The following is an 18169-nucleotide window of genomic DNA, read 5'->3' as shown; positions in this document are numbered from 1 at the left end:
TTTTTGGGAACTATTAGTATTTCTTTGAGGTGTTAGATAGGTTTTTGAGCTTATATCTACTGGATGATGAGGAAAAAGGCTCAGATTTCAAAGACACAGAGTCAAGGGATGTGCATAGAAGAGCCTTGCCCTAACTGCTCATCCTCAGGAACAGCTCAGTGCGTCCTACAATTTTTTTCAGAGTAGTTTTGACTCCCTCACCCCTTCTTGTATTATCCTCAAGAATCCATAATTTAGTAGTATATTTCATATTGGTCTGATGGAGATTTCAGCTGAGTCCACTAGACTGGGGGCTGGTTTCTGTTGGCATGGTTAATTATCTCTGTTTGTTCATTGTTTCAGGTGGTGAATTGTCACTCACTTGTGTGATGTAGTCACTGCACATTTATTTGGTGATATAGATAGTAAATAAATATTTTATGGTTTGCAGTGGGTTTTTTTCTTTACAGCTGGATGTCCACTGTAGGCACCATCACATGCATATATCTGTTTGCCAGACCCCCTTTCAGAGGGCCTTACCTATTATGGGTCCTGAGTAACTGGGCCAAGTACTACCTCTTCAGCACCTGACTCTCAGTGGTAGTTTAAGTCGTGCAGTCAAAAGTGCTTTAGGGGGAGGTAGAGGCAAGTTATGCGAGGGCTCATAACCACAATCACTCCAATCAGGTGATTGTCCAGTCCAATAATGATCTTTAGTGTAAAATGTAGTATTTATTATACACACTAACCACAGTACACTAAATAATCTACCCAAGAAGTCTTTCGAGTGTAACACACTAGCGGTTGTCAGGGCAGTACTTCCACCTGTGGCTGCTATCATTTCCCTCTCTCCTCCTCCATGCTATACTCACCATCTCTGGCAGATTTTTGGAGGTGACCACAAGTTCACCCTACACTAGCGATGCACATCAAAGTTTGGATTTGGCCTTGAAAGATTTGAGCTTCGAAAAAGTCTCGCTAGAGCCTACGGCCCTACTTCCACCTTACCACAACCGTAGTCTTCAGTAGAGTCCAGGAGTCTGGTGTTTTCCTCTCCCCATTAGCACCTCACACCGCACCCTTCCCATAGTAAGCAGGTTTGGTGCCCTGAGTAGGTCACAGACGGCGATGGCTTTCGGGTGCAGTGGCTCCGTCTTCTTTGCGGTTCCCACCAATAAGTCAGTGAAGCAGGGGCGCTCCTTGTAGGCATCTGCTGGACTTGTTCCCGAGTCCCTCTGCTTGTTGCAGGGACTCCTCCAAAACGGCGACGGCCTCAACGGTCCTAGTGGCCTCCTCCTGGCATGCGGGTCACATATATGGGTGGCAGTTCCAATCAGATCAGATCCTCTGGGAGATGGTCCCAAAAGACTCAGTGGTCCCCTCCTAACATATGGGGGTCAAAGGTATGGATGACGGCCCACAATCTTAGTTGCATGGGAAGATCCCCCAACAGGTTCAGTAGCAATGAGCAACAGCTCTGTCAGTCCCACTGGCTACCTCATGGCACACGAGGGCCATGGGCAACGGACGTAATGAGATCTGCAACATCTGGCAACGGCCAGCACCTTCATGCCAGCCCGACGTGGTTTGCCAACTTCCGCAAGAGAGTGGATGGCTCGCTCACACTGGTCCCAATTTGACTAGGTATCTCCCACTCAGCTCATTGGGTTTGACCTGCCAGGATCCCTGCCAGGGTGCTCTGCTCCTCCTTCCAGGCGCTCTGTTCTGCACAGGGCACTGTTGGCAGGTTAGGCAGGCAGAAGGCGGGTGCTCCATGCACATGGCAAGTGGCTGCTGGGTGATGGCTCCTCACCCAGATAAGAGATTGGGGGACCTTGGTCTCCAGTCCTGGTTCCAGCAACATGAAGTCTTGGGGATCGTCCCTCTCCTGGTGAGATGGTGCTGTTTAACAAAGCATGGAGCTCATGCTTCCACCTTTATAGGCCAAATTCAGACACATATAACATATAAGTCTGGCCTTTCAAATTTGTGCTGGGTGTGTCAACTCTTTTGAAGTATTCTCTGCTCTCCACTGCCCGTTGTCAAAATGACAGTCTGCCACAGCAGGAATGGCTCTAATTCTGAGTGATTCACAACACAGGCCAATGGCGTAACTGGGTAATCACACCTGGCTATCAGCCTTCACTGAAGAATGCCCTATAAAGGTTCAAAGGACTTGGCCTTCCTCTCTATCAAGATTCCCTGGTAGTGCCACACATCAGTCCCACTATCTCCAGGACAATGAGCCCAGGTCCCATTGACCGGTAGCTCTTCCTGGAATCAATTAACCCATTAATGTGCTCGAGGGATGCTCTGCTCCTCTCCCTCAAGTGTGTGTATATCCCACCTCCGCCTTCAGGAATGACACAGCAATGCACATCTCCTCCTTCGGAGACCCACCGGCCTCCATGTTATGTACCACACAGAAGTACACACATGCTGCCAGCATGTACACGCAAGTATACATTTCTGTCCGGCACTACACTCTTTCCATGCAGGCCCAGAGTGAGTTAAGTACACAGCCACAAAACCTTACATGAGTGGGCCAGTAGGCCCCACTCCAGGGACACAGGTAAAAAGACCTGTTCACATCTACTGATTCTACTGAACACAAAATGGGTATGCTCTCACCACCACACTAGTGTAACTTAACTTTAGGTAAGGGCTGTAGCCCTCTCCTTTACGAGGGTATAGCTTAGTGCGCCCCTCCAGGTCTAAGCAGAATGCCTTACTGTGAAACAAGCCTTGGTCATGGCGCACATGCATGATTCGTGTTCGTCTATGACCAAAAATCAGTACCAGGGATCCAGATATCCATGCAGTTGGGGCACTGAGGTCACAGGTGCACATTCGTCGCCATGCAGGGGGCTTGTCCGTCTCACCATGTGCTCAGCAGAGCAACAGAGCACTGTGCATAAATGGAGGAGGGTTGGGAGACAATTCAAGATAGTGGTACATTGTTAATGTACTGATTATTAAACAGCACTTGTCAGTGTAGTTTCACACATATGCTTTTCATTGAATTAATTTACAGTTAAAGTGTTAGATCTTCATAGTACCTATTCATTTAGTGTAAATCTTAATGTACAATATGCTTTTGATATTGCGTTGGTGTGATGAATGAGATTTTGATATTGTATTGCAATCGTGTAAGTTAAATGGATCAAATATCTGAATGAAGATCAATTGTAATGGAGTTGAGTTTGCAAATCGTAATAGAATGACACTATCACACGTTAGACTGCATTTCTCAATGCAAATGGCAATCGTGCATTATAAAATCTCTGTAACAGTTTGGCACACATACTCTAGGAATGAATGGGAGTAGTGAAAAAACTGGTTAATTCAAGGTAGACTACAGGTAAGGGTCAAATGAAAGCTCAAGCTCAAACAGGTCCTGCTCTTAAGAAGTGGATAAACTTGGATAAAGTGTCTCAGAGTGACACCAAAGACTGCATCAAGAATCAAAGACCTTATAGAGAGTTTAAGCTTGCTATTACTTTTGTATCTGGCTGTAAGTAGACCTTGGGTTTGCCCATGCAAGTGCATGGCCGCTGCTCCTTCGAGCATTCGCGCAGTGGAACTACATGGGCTCGTTTGAGGTATGGCTGAGGCAATAGTCAGAATAGCAACCTGCAACACACGTACCTGCTTCCTAGATACACTAACATATACCTAGACTCAATGACATATCCAAATAATGTTAGGAAGAGGCAGCCTTAGGTGCAATAAATACAAATCATGCTATTAGCAGCACAAGTCAGGAATATGTAATATGCCTTCGGTCATTTCAAAACTTGCAAACAGTAACAAAAAGGCACTGCGATCAGTTCATCTTTATACACAGCTCAGTTTGATGTTATACATAGCACCGATACCAGCTGTCTATAAATCAATGACAATCATTCAAGTCAGTCAAAAAACACCATTTTTTTGTGGGAGTATCATATAGCGCAAACTCGACTTGAAGGTATGAGAGCACTTTACATGACCACCAGCTGCGTTAAAGATGGACACATTGATTTTGTTAGGTATGGGGAGATAAGGTGATTTGCCCAGAATCACAGGATGTTGAGCGTCCCTGCCGAGACTCGAATCCAGTTCCCCGGCTTCCAGGTCGACTGTTCTAGCCGTTCGGTCACATCCTCACAAATGGTAACAAAAGTGTAATACAATCAACTGAGCTACATTACCGTAATCAATTCTAAATGTACACATTGTAACACAACACACAAAGGTATTAACATCCGTTCAACTTTATTCCAAATCTAATTGACCTTCGTACCCAACTGTGGTAATAGTGAAGCTTCAAACTCATAATGGTGGACCAAACCTTCAAGCAGTTCCAAGTTTACAAACCGTGACAAAGTGCATCACCGTCAATTCCACTGTATGCACAGCACAGGTAATAGTGAAGCAGAAAGGTATGACAAGCATTTATTTTTTGTATCCACAAGTATCAAACATTGTACTACTGTCTATACCACTGTATCTCTAACACTGTTAACTAAGCTTTAAATTGCAGACAGATACAACAATGAGTCTGTCACTTGTACATGTTCAAATAAAGTACACTATTCTCAGTTTAACAACATAGACAGCACAAATATTAATATTCACACAGCTGCTGGACGACTGGTGCTTAAGGCACCGGACAGAAGGTATGTCATGAAATACCAGCTTATGAATGGTAGACCAAAGGTGAAGCTGGAATGTAATCTTAGGATAGCATGCTTTGCATAACTACAGGGATTCTGGTCCTGTATGGCAAGGGAACTAATAGAAATGTACTGATCAGGATAATGTCGAGTGTACAACAAATAGGTCTATAAAAAGACACAGGCCTTCTTCCCCTGGATACTCAGAACCAACCACATTTAAGCTTCGAGGCAGCGCAGTGCATAGTAGAGTGGCATTCGCGTTTGAGAGAAGAAAATGAGGCGCCATTATGTACAGGCTTTAATAGATGTGCGTGCACATACTTAAACTGGTGAAAATATACAAAGTACGTGTTTTGTTAGTAAAACAACCTAGTCTATGAACACCATAAACAATTAAGTAAAGCACATTCAACCACATGCTTTTGGGTCTGCAAGCCTGTTTACTCTTCCACAGTTGTCTGCTTCTCCATCTTCCTTTTTGATATACATAAATATGGAAAATGTAATGCCTGTCTAAAACATCCCTTTCTATATTTTTTCATAAAATATATTAAAATCGAATTTTGACACCTACAAATCTGCTATAACAAACGCCCTCTCTCATATTCAATTTTAAAAGGAAAAATAAAGCAGTGTCACTCTGGCACAGCCAAGTGTTTGAATGTCCAAGAGTATATTAGATAGTTAGTTATTCATTATTCAGGTATTAGGAGGATGAATGTCTGATTTCTTTCTGTGGCATCTGCTTTATTTTAACTTGAAAATAACATATTTAAGTATTGTGCTGTCCCTTCCTGTCAGACAGATTTTCAGCATGATCAGCAAATTAATTTCCTTTTTCCGCTCCTATGTATTCCTTCTCAAGTTGCTTTTTTATGTGTCTCCTGCGGTAGTACATATTCATAGAAAGATGGAAATACAGTATGTATGGTGTGTATTCTAGATTTTCACATGATAGATTACAGTGGCATTGTCCGGAACCACCATACAAAAGGCCAAAAGAGACATAAGGGTTTTCAATCCAAGTTTAGTCATCTGAAAAAGCAGAAATACCTTTCTGTCCCATTCTTTTATGTTCCTCGCTCTGCAAATGGGCCAGGAGAACCACGTGTTTGGCTCTAAGCTCCTCTGGACTTTCTTTGGCACACAAAAAGATTTTTTTTGTTTTTTTTTGTTTATTGAAATCAGACATGATACATTGGAGTAACTTGGTAATGCAAGATTATACAGTGGGTAGGTTGAGCAAAATAAACAAAAGAAGAATAAGAAAACATATTTTTCTGGCATTATCATTTCCTTGTAATTCACTGTAAGCATGATAGAATCTATTCCTTTACCCAACCCCTTGTCTATTTCGTTCCTCCATCCAAACAATAAGTTGGCTTCCAGACTTTCATACCTTTATTTCTAGTTTTGAAGCTTTTACATTTATACAAAGCAATTTCCTGCTTTCCAATAAAAATTAGACGATTTATCCACTGATAGTAAGTTGGTGGTTCAGAATCCTTCCATACCGTGGCAATCAGAAGACGTGCTATTGCTACACTTAAGAACACAACATCTCTTTGTGGCACATCAAATTGCATTGTTACATCAAAGCCCAATAGCATTAGTGTAGAGGATATCTTAACATTCCTCCCCAGTGTCTGTGTCATAAATGACTCAATTCCCATTTTTAACTCATCTAGTTTTACACAAGAATAAAACATATGTATCATGTCAGCTGGTCCAGTTTGGCATCTTGGGCAACCATCCGACTCTCTTTTCCCCCATTTATACAACTTCAACGGTGTGTAGTATAAACATTAGGCACCCAAAAAGATTCTAATGTACCTTTACCCATTAAACACTTGAGAACATTGATCTGATGTTGAGGTCTTCTTCTTTTCTACATCGAGGCACCATTTGCTGTTGAGGGCTTAAATATTGAGGCACCCCCACCTCATTCTGCTTATGACCTCACATATTAAATCACTCGTGACACGTTCAGCGGGATCACTGAAGACATCACTAATGACATAATACAGTCTGTGTCAGACCATGCTATAGGGTTTGTAGACATGAAGTAGTTCAACACGCAACACCTGTGGCCAATTTTGTGTTCACCTTAATGGGATTATGCTCTTAAAGACTTCACATGAAGCACAATTTTCAAGTGGTTTTCAGTCAAATGGTTCATAGGTATACATTTGTCACTGAAAAGACACCATCAGACCCTATTGCCAACACTCCGTAGTTTCGTCAAATACACTACACACATTCATGAGATGGGCACAAAAGCATTCAACCTTATAGCTATGCTTAAAACACCAGTGTGTGATAAACCGCCTCTAAGGGGGACACCCCTCAGACATTTTTTAACAATCTGCAGTGCCTCACAATCTTCAGCGAAGTTCTGGAAATAAACATCCACACCTTATAAATGGCCCTGCTAAATAGAAGTTGGAAATAGCACTCTAATGCAACCATTTAATATATGTAAAATCTATTGTCAACAGGAGCTTTGGCTTTTCTCATAGATTGTTTTAAAGTTTAAGTTTAGGCTTTGGCTTTAAGTCACAAACTACTTTCAAACTTACCTCTGCAACCCACATCAGGTGTGCGCAGCTCTTACCTTGTTTAACATGGAATAATGCTTGCACCTAAAATGTAGTGATTTGTAAACAGTGCACCATATACCTTTCAGTATACACAATCACCCTTGCCTCCACAAGTGGACACTCTGTAAGTCTATGCTGTATATGACTATGGTATTATCAGTTGTTATGATTAATGATGTATTTTAACATTTCATGAGTCATGTTATATATAAGGTCATATGAGCATGGTGGGGTTCAAGGTTTAGTTAGCTCAATAATTATAACTGGTGAATTTCAGTCTTTTTTGGCTGTAAGTTCTGCTCTGAATCAGCAGAGGACTCTGATCAGTGCTCATGCCTTTAGTTTGTGTTAAATACATTAAATTCAAGTTCAAATCAAGGTTTTGTTCATTGAGGAAAAAAATCTCACGTTCATCTGAAATGTAGATCAGTTGAAGGCCCCAGCGGTGTCTAAAATTGTAGCTGTGTGGGTTTCATGGGTTAAAGAGGTAGGGTATTCAAAAGACTTCTTTGCCTTTAAGCTGCTGCTGTTATTGTAAACCAGTGACTGGAAAACCTCTCACTGAGATGCTTTCCAGCTTAATCGTAAAGCTCCAGAATACTGGTTTACCAGGGCAGTCATATCTCTCATCACAAAAGAAAGAAAAAAGCTCTATGTGAAGTGCAAACATGCAAGTGTGTTTGTCTTCATGGATCCCTGTTTTTCTCTTCTCCTCCTCTGTCTTGGTTCCCTTGAAAACAACATTCATAACAATGTCCTTTATGTCACATGGAAAGCTCAACTTATTGATATTCTACTGTCCTTGTCTGGTCTAAATTACAACCAGACTCCTCCCAAGAAAATGATTACCAGCCATGGGCCTTGTGGATTCTATGCTACATATTACAAGCATAAGTAAGTCTTTATCTGCTGCATTGTGACACGCAATATAGATGTCCTATTGTCCAGCATGACAATAGGATTTTAAAATATATATTAAAAGATTCAAAAAATACTTTATCAAAACCGATTTTAAATAGTGTAAAATATTTTAAGAGACCTGCCTACATATCTGTGCATTATGGAAATATAAATACATACGTAAATAACATTTTTAATTGTGTTTAGTGGTCATTTTTTTGGGGTACTAAAGATGTCTCTGATAGAGCTGCAAGAATGCTAGGTCTAGTTCAGACTTCACCGATTGTTTAAAACTTTCCAGGTTAAGAAACCTAAAGCTTCAGTAAGATCCTTAATGCCTTTCCTTCCCACACTGCTATAACTAGCAATGGAAACTTTTGTTTTACCTACTACTTTCAAGTTACAAATGCTTAGCCAGGAGGGCAAGAACAAGACTTCTGAACTCAACCTGTCTATTGTCTAAGATTCTACCATGAACTAGGTAGTGAGATTGAAGCTTTCTGTATGAAGGACTTATTTTACCTCTTTCAATGATAGTCGAAGAAGGATCGATACATCTGGGAAAAAAAGGTTTTGATTTATCTACCACAATTCACTATAACAAATCTCTAGGATTCAATTGCCTTCTTTGCTGAAGCAGAATTTTCAAATGCCTTAAGGAGAGTAGGATTGTCTGGCCACACCATTAGTTCCACGAAAGGTATGATGTATGTCTGCGTTCATTATTGCAGCAAAATGGCTGTGCGTCCCAGGAGTGAAGCCCAGATAGCAGCAGATTATTGATCTTCCTTTTCTGGTTGGTTAATATTTGGGTGGTGTGCTTGTTAAATAATTACTCATTTTGAGTTAAAATGTATGCTTCTTTATTAGCAGCACGATGTACATCTTGTCACAGCAAAGTCCAGCATAAAACTGTCCTTCAACTGCAAAGCATAACAATTCCACCAAGCATGTGGAATATGGAACACAATTAAAGAACAACATTTTACATGCAGTGGCATGTGAACACTACACATAATTCTTAAAGAGACAAAGCTATGTATGAGAATGTAACACATCTCCCTTTTTACAAAACAAAACTAAGACAACAATAAAAACTATATATAAAATGCAATAAAACGTTTAGTATGAAAAAAACACAATAAACATAATCAGGATATCTTTTAGGTAAATTTATGGTACGTTTTGCATACTTGACCCTGTAAGCAACAGAATCATTTTTGTCAACATGTCTCTTCCTGTCAGGAATATCATTGTCAGCATTATTAATCCTGGAACATTTGGCCAATCTTTTAACATTCCAAATCCTACCATCTTGAGTCATGAGAATGTTTGTAAACACTTTTTTAATTTCAATGGGATCACTGAATTTGTCAGAACCCTTGGCTAATATACCTGGTTTTAGAATCCTAACCCATTCTCCCACTTGAAAATATTATGTTTTTGCATTCCATTTTTTATCATACCACCTTTTTGTTTTTAATTGCTTGTTTTCCACCCGTTTAGCAATGTCAACAACCTTCTCTTTATACCCCAGCAATGCATTATAACATTTCTCCTTTAACCACCATGGTAAAACATTGGATGCAGGGTTGCGACCCTTGAAAAGTTTAAAAGGACTCACCTCCGTAGTAGAATGAGGCGTAATAGATAAGTCCATAAACGTTCTCTTAACGCACTTACCCAATTTGCTCCACCTTTGACAGATTCTACAACGAAATTCTTCAGCACACGATTAAATCCCTTCACCTCACCATTCTCATGTGGTTCATATAAAGAAGTTCACCTGTGGGTAATATTACATTCTTTAAGAAAAGCAGCCATTTCTACAGACGTTAATTGAACTCCATTATCAGTGACCATTATCGATGGACAACCTTCCCTGGTGAAAATTTGTTTGAAAAAACTAATAACTGCCTCAGTGGTAGCTTTAGTAACAAACTTTACTTCCGGCCACTTGGAATGATAATCTACAATGACCAATGCATAACGTGAAGACACTGGTAACATGTGGAAAGGCCCAGAAATATCAAATGCGATTTTCTCCCAAGGTTCAGATGGCCACTTGACAATTTTGAGTGGTGGTGTAAAAACCTTCAACATTCTCTCGCTTGATACACATTCCTAACACTCTCTGACTGTTCTATCAATAAATCTGTCAATCCCAGGCCACCAAAAATAAGATCTAACCAAACGTTTCATGGAAGATATAGCAGGATGAGTCTTATGTGCAATTTGAAGTATGATCTCTTGCATACCCTCCGGAGGAATACATTTTCCTGACTTAAAGATAAAACCACTTTCCAACTCCAATTCCTCTACTACATTATAAAATGGCAACAATTCTGACTTAATCTTATCTTTGCTTGGCCATCCATTTTTAACATAACTCACAAGTTCTTCCCACTTGGAATCCTTCCGTACACGTTCCATCCTCTGCGATTCAGAAATACCATGGAATTTCCCTTGTAAAACATCCTGGATAGTCAACACAAAAGCACATTCATTTATCACACTAACTTCATTCTGACTGCAAGGAAGACGTGACAAACAATCAGCCTGTGACATTTCTTTTTTCAGGAACATAAACGGTGACAAAATTATATTCCTGTAGTCTTGAAGTAAGTCTGGCAATCCTAGCTGTAGAATTCCATCCGCCACCCACAGACAAAATATTAATTAAGGGTTTATGATCTGTCCTGAGAGTAAATTTTGAACCCCACACATATAACCTAAAATGTTCAATTGCCCAAACACAAGCGAGCAGTTCCCTTTCTATCACCGCATATTTCCTTTTACACTCATTGAGTGTCCTAGATGCAAATGCTACATTCCATTCATCATTTCCTTCTCTCTGGGAAAGTACACTACCTAGACCATATAAACTTGCATCGACTGTAATTATGCATTCCTTGTTGATGCGAAAGGGTTTAAGTGTAGGTGAATGTACAATATCAACTTTAATTACCTCAAAAGCCTGTTGTTGTAAATCAGTCCATATATACTCTACCCCATGCCTTAATAATTTCCTTAAAGGTTCCATTTTGGTGGCAAAATTTATCACCAACTTGCTGTAGTGTTCACACATATCAGCAAAAGAAAGGAGCTGATCTTTATTTGTCGGAGTGGGAGCTTTAATGATAGCCTCTACGTTCGATTTTTTGGGGATCACTCCATCACCCGACAGTGTGTGACCCAAATATTCAACTGATTCTTGGAAAAGTTTACATGTGTGTGCCTTCAGTGTTAAACCACTACTTTCTAATCTCTTGCACGCTTCTTGTAAATGTTTCTCATGTTCAACAGAATCTTTTGAAAATACCAAAATATCGTCCTGAAAGCATTTAACATAAGTGTCAAGGTCTCTGAAAATATGAAACATTGTTCTCTGAAACACTGACGCCGCTGACGCTAAGCCAAATGGCATGCGTATGTACTGAAATAAACCTTGTGGGGTTATAAACGCTGTGAGTTTCCTAGAAACTTCTGTCAATTCAATTTGATGGTAAGCTGATCTGAGATCTAATGTTTAAAAATCTTTGCCCCATCTAACAGCGAAACAAACTCATTGATGTTTGGCAATGGGTGACAATCGATAAGAATATTGGCATTCAAAGCTCTCAAATCTACACATAACCTCAATTTTTGGTCCGGTTTTCTTACCAAAACTATGGGAGACACCCATTCCAATGATTCTATCGGCTCAATGATGCCCTCATCAAGTAACTCCTTCAATATACCTTTAAGTTCCTCTCTGATATTAATTGGGACGCCTCTAAGTTTTTGTACAACTGGGGTATGATTCTTTTTTAGTACAATGTTATGTGAGAAATTTTTAAGTTTACCCAACTTTTCACTAAACACAGAGCTGAAATATTTAACAAGATTGTGTCCTTACTCAACATCCGTAAGATTTTTGCAAATGGATGGATCAATCACTGAAACAGTACCCATTCAACTATCATCGCAAAGTGATACAGGAACTTTAGAACGAGGATTTAACTGGATCCCCAATTTCCATTGATCAAACCATCCTAACACATTAACTCCTTTGAGAGATATGTACAGCTTAATATTAGCTTTTCTGTTTTTAAAGTGAATTTCCACCTGAAAAAACCCAATGATGTCAATTCTTGTGCCATAAAAGCTTTTAGCAACAATATCAGAATCCTTCATATTGGTTAACATTTTGGAATTAGCTAAAGTATTACTGAAATATTCTTTAGATATAATGGTCCATGGAGAACTAGAATCTACCATAAGACATAACTCACACACCCTGAAAATGCAAGTTGGTGACTTAAAATGTAACATAGCTTGATCATCTACAATGGATACTACAAAACCTTTTCCTCCAGTGCATTCAACATTCTTAATAGTATTTACATTTTCTTCCGATAACAAGGAAACAGCACCCTTATTGTGTAACTTAGGGTGTCTGTCTCTACACATGTTGCTAAAATGACCAATCCAATTGCAGAAATTACATTCTCTTTTCAATGCTAGACAACCTGAAAATGAAGCATAATGAGACGTATTCCCACATCTGTAACACATCCCCATGTAAATTAAAGGTATCATTAGTTTTTCGTGAAGGAAATTGTTTAGGTCTATAGGAATTGTATCTCACTGTTGATTGGGCAGAATCATGTTTAACATCTTGTTTGTGTTTGATAACACAAATTTCCTCTTCAGCAATTTTCTTTTCAGTGTTGCTTCTAATAGTGTTCATCCATAAATCAGACTGTTCTTGAGCTTTTGCTATGGCAATAGTCTCACTTAAGTTTGGATCACCCATGACCCAAAGCTTGTCTTGGATTTTTTTACATTTGACGTGTACAATGATCTGATCACGTATCATTTCATCCGTCATCATGCCAAAGTTGCAATGTAAACTTAATGATCTTAATGATGTGAAAAAATCATCAAATGATTCATCCTCCTTTTATTTCCTAGTATAGAATTTGAAACGGTTGAGGGCAGTGCTTACATTAGGCTTAAATCTCTTTTCCAGTCTAGCTAAAGCCTCTGTATACACATTAAAGGAATCCCCTCCTCCTTCATTTTGAGAAACTATTTGAGGTAAGGATCTGAAAATAACTTGACCCTCAGAGCCAAGACAATGTAAAAGAATACTTTTCTTCCTTTCAGAGCCCATCCTTTCACCATTGATGGCCTTCATATAAGTCTTAAATTCTTCCTTCCACCTTGTCCATGGCATAGGTGGATCACTCTTAAGTTGAAGGACCTTGTCAGGAGGATCAAATTGCATTGTAAAAAATATTGGTATTAATATACAATAACATGAAACAAGAAACAAACAAAAAAAAACGTAGATAAGCTTTGTTAAATAATGAACACCATAAAATACGTTTGTATTCTAATATGAATAAAACTTCCTAGAAGAACCTTGTAACTTCTGAATTAAAAAAAATAAAAATATGAACATTCTATAAAGTTGTGAAATGTTTTAGACGGTTTGCCTTCATATAATGCAATGAAATACTTTAAAATGGCAAAAAAATGCAAGTTAGAGCAACTTGTGCTTGTTTAATGTCCTGTGATTCCACCATAAAATGAATGCTTCTGAGATTGACAAAACGTTGAAAACGTAAACAGAACTTACTTCTTGCTTCTTTTCCCCCCAAAAATAATAGTCCAGATCAATCTTGAGCCGCTGAGTTTCAAACTTTACAGCCTAAAACTAAAACAACTCGATCTTGAAATCGCCGAAAACTCGCTCGTTCCGTAACCATAGAAATGGAAAATCTTCCAAATCCAAAATGGCCGTCGTGCGTGTGACGTAAGGAACGTGATGACGCTTATACGTCACTGCACACAATCAGGCCAGGCTCTGAATAGAACACTGCTCAGCGAAGCTCCGAAAAGACCGTTGCTCGTTGCTTGGGACACAGGTATTTTATTTTTAAAACCGCGCTTCACAAATATCGCGCTTCACCAATATCGCGCTTCACAAATACTTCCTGCTTTTGCTCCAAATTGTATCCAAATTGATAAAAAGGCAAGAAAGAAAACACTCACTCGACATCCTTAATCCAAGTTGGGTATTCTTCTCTCAAGCGCAAATGGTTTAAAATACCTAATACTTCACAGAAAATAGGTGGAAAAGTACAGATACAGCCGCAGGTGCAATTAGGGCACAATTAATATCTCTTTCAGCCGCAGGTACAATCAGGTTACATATAAAATAATAAGTTTTACATACCAGTTGAAATTCAACAAAAATTAAGTAAAAGGTTGGGTCCAACACCACTAAATCTCGTGCTGCATAGTGGTAATTTCCCTCGTTGCCAAAATTGTTAAATAATTACTCATTTTGAGTTCAAATTGATGCTTTTATTAGCAGCACGATATACATCTTGTCACAGCAAAGTCCAGCATAAAACTGTCCTTCAACTGCAAAGCATAACAATTCCACCAGGCATGTGGAATATGGAACACAATTAAAGAACAACATGTCGCATGCAGTGGCATGTGACCACTACACATAATTCTTAAAGAGACAAAGCTATGTATGAGAATGTAACAGTGCTGCTCATGAACTACCAAATGTCGTACTCTAAAGATGATTGGTCTGGAAAATAAAAAGTAATACAACAATTAGTCTTTAATAATTGACCCACGGCAGAGGGCTCTAGCAATACTGATTTCAACATCCTCAGGATACAGACCACATTGTAACAGGAGCACTTATATCGCTCATTTAGTACATCTCACTCACCACAGATAGAAAGGTAAACACGTCCTACTCGTGGCCTCATATATAAATATTACAATATTATTAAGACTATTTATTCACATTTTATTTGCAAGATACATGTATGCGACAGACACAATAATACATTTGAAATAGGATATTAATGAAAATATGTTGCAAAATATTTGGCAATGTTGTAGGTGTGCAAAAGACTTATGTATTAATTTAACAGCCTATGCTAGAGAAGCGAAAATGGCTTACTTATCATCCTATTTCTCCATCATGGGTATATTCTTCGAAATCATGAGTGAATCTTCCATATAAATCAGGACAATGATTGAGACCTTCCATTAAAATGACTGACCTCACTGACACTGCCCTATAAGACTTTTGAGTACTTGGTTTCCATATAGTGACATTGGCAGAAATCCCTACGCGTTGTGTAGGGTCTGTCTCCATTTCCTGCATTTTCATTTAAGAATTTAGAAGAAAGAGGAGATTTTCAACCTTTTGTTTCTATTTTCTTTCCAATTAACAAAATGAAAATGTTGCCATTTAGATATCTAATAATTTTAAAAAAGATAAGATGTTTTTCTCTTTTAAAAAGGTATGTTTTGAATTCAGGTGGGAAACTAAGTTAAATCAGTTTTTCATTCCCTCTGTTGGAATTGTGGTTACTACTGAAATCCAAAGAAGGTAGAGATGAGATTGAACAGGTACGATAGACCAGATGCAAATACCATAAAATTAGAATACTACACAATATTGTTGAGATCTGATTGGTGTGTGTGACAAGACTCCAAGTTTGTGTTGGGACAGGGTGAGTGTGTGGGACCGCAGATCAACCTGTTATTAAGATTAGATAGATGTGTTTATCCAGACGAGATGAAGGTGTTGAGATTGTTTGTTGAATTATTTCAGAGGTCAGGAGTATTGAGACTGAGTTGGTTTATGTGGAACCCGGATTTAATACTATGCCTAGACTAATCCGTTATTATGTGTTGGACGAGGATTAAGGATAGCGTTCAGTTGAGTTGTGGTGAATACCAGTTTTTTTGTGTTTTTTAGTGGAGGGGCTGGTTGACTGAACCTCTATGGTTGTATTTAACACCACCACTGATAAAACCTTTTTCCTTTTCTCTCTCTCTCTCTCCCATACAGCTACTGATGGAGACAGTAGATTCTGACATCCGCAGCTGCCCACTCTGCCAGCTGGCCTTCCCTGTGGGCTACCCAGATGATGCCTTGATAAAACATATAGATTCCCACCTGGAGAATAGTAAGATCTGAGCCTTTGTACCCGTGGCTTCCATCGCGGACTAGCCCCCTCTGGATGCTGCATGAACTGTCCTGAGCTTCTCTGCTCTTCAAATACCTCTAGTCTTCAGTAGCTACAGGAAAGGAAGAAAAATTACGTCCTTCGTCTTCCCTTTCCACCTTCCTGTTTTTTTCACAATTTGTTCTCCCTTGCAGACGCCTTTCTACGCATAGTATCAGAACTTCCCAGAGACGAGTGAAGAGATTGAGACGTGCCTGCTTGTCAAGTATAGCATTATGGACCAGAAAAGATACCAGAGCAGTAAAACTACAAGCGAGATAGTTGTGCTGCGACTCCTTTACTAGAGATGCACTGCTCTTCTCTTCTTGCCAACCACATCTCTGCCTGTCCCCAAATAAAGTCCAGCTTCATTATTTATTAGAAAGCTGATTTATACTGGTCATTTGTATTGAACCTCAACCGTCCAGACGGACAACCCATTGAAGACTGACTTGCAACGAAAAGCGAACCTGCCTTGTTGCCTCTACTACTGCAGATGTATGTCCTGCACAAATGAACGCAAGGAGAGATTTGCCAGTATGTGCGATCAGGTGTTTCTCTTTCTGCAGCACTACAGACTCTGATAAGCTGTAAGTTAAAGGATATTAACACACTAAAGTGGCAGCTCTACTGTGCATTAAAGAACAATTCCTATCCTGCTGCCACTGCCAGGAAAGAGCCATACTGTAGGCATCTTACACTATGTAATACAACAGGATAGGTGGGATATGTGCTTCTTCGATTGTATTTACTCCACATATGTCCCTCCTACCGACCATGGTCCTGTACACCACAGACATGACACTCAAGCCTCAAGCTCCACCCCCTTTCCTTCTGAGTTGGGGAAGGCTTATCTTCCGGTATATGTTCACAAGACTCATGAGAGGTTGGCATGGGGCTGTAGCCTCGTACCGACAGCTGCTACACCTTTTGGAACATTCAGCCCCTCATGTTGAACGTTTTCCCCACGTATGCGTGTTTATGATGCACGTTCACATTTTTCAGAAAACAAAAGTCTAAGTGTCACACGGGTAAAGTGTCTTAAGCACACGTCGTTTTTGTGCCGCATGGGGAATGTGTAAAAAAGGGTCCTAATACAGTGTGTCATAGGAACAACAATTCATAACAACAGTGAAAGCGATGATATTCTCATTTAATATGCTATTCCAGGATTTTACTTATTGGACATTTTGAAGTACTGGGCAGCACTGTTTTTAAGCAGGGTTTACATCCTTTTCCCCTCATTATGTATTTCAGGTCCGGTTCCCATCTGTAGAGTCCAGGAGTCAGTATCCTCTTGTCTTGGAGCCAGTATGAAATGATTTGCGATCTCTGTGCAGTCCAAAATGGGAGGAATCCCCGTTTATTCAAAATGCTGTTCGCACACAGGCTGCTGAGCAGAACACTTGTTGTGCATAAAAGATAAAATCTCTCACTACTGAAGGTGCCCACTACAGAGGGTGCATTAACGTGGCTGTATGAGGGAAGGTTGCATGGGTCTGGGCATATACCACAACCTTGCACAGCTCACCTACAATGGTGCACTGGCTGAGCTTGCATGGTTCCACCATGTGGGATAAATTTGCACATCACATGAGGGCATCTTGCACTGACCCAGACATGTGGACCAAGTTACCACTGCTCTTCTTTTTGCTAAACATGACTGCTGGAACATGATCCCTGGATCAATCAATGGAAGGCTTCCAGTCACACGAAATCTCAAGCAAGTCTCTAGAACTCACCATTCCATGTTCCCTGGTCCAGTGCCCACACCAGGGCACCCTACCATGGATGTTTCCTTTAAGAAATATTGAAACCAACAATCTGGATTTTATGTTAAATTGCAGGTTTTCTTAGAATTTGTTTAAATGATGCCCTTAATCCAATGCTTGTAACCTGTATATGGCTAAAGCTTTGGGTCTCCAAGAGCCTGTCAATTGTTAGTTTTTGTGGGATCATATTACAGCAGTTGTAATACTTGAAAATAGGAAAC

The 18169-nt window shown here is 39.7% G+C and overlaps 1 protein-coding gene across 4 annotated transcripts in view; it reads left to right on the top strand.

Moving 5' to 3' along the window:
• TBKBP1 (TBK1 binding protein 1) overlaps positions 1–16561 on the top strand; it is a 332178-nt gene extending 315617 nt beyond the window's left edge. For all 4 annotated transcript variants that reach the window (XM_078645597.1, XM_078645593.1, XM_078645595.1 and 1 more), the window contains exon 10: positions 16020–16561. In XM_078645597.1, coding sequence (XP_078501723.1) covers positions 16020–16148 — 129 coding nt within the window. In that variant the 3' untranslated portion in view covers positions 16149–16561. The remainder of the gene's footprint in view (positions 1–16019) is intronic.
• The last annotated feature ends 1608 nt before the right edge of the window (positions 16562–18169 follow it).

Source organism: Lissotriton helveticus, chromosome 5_1, assembly GCF_964261635.1.
Source record: "Lissotriton helveticus chromosome 5_1, aLisHel1.1, whole genome shotgun sequence".
NCBI lineage: Eukaryota > Metazoa > Chordata > Amphibia > Caudata > Salamandridae > Lissotriton > Lissotriton helveticus.
This window is presented reverse-complemented; position numbering and strand designations above follow the sequence as displayed.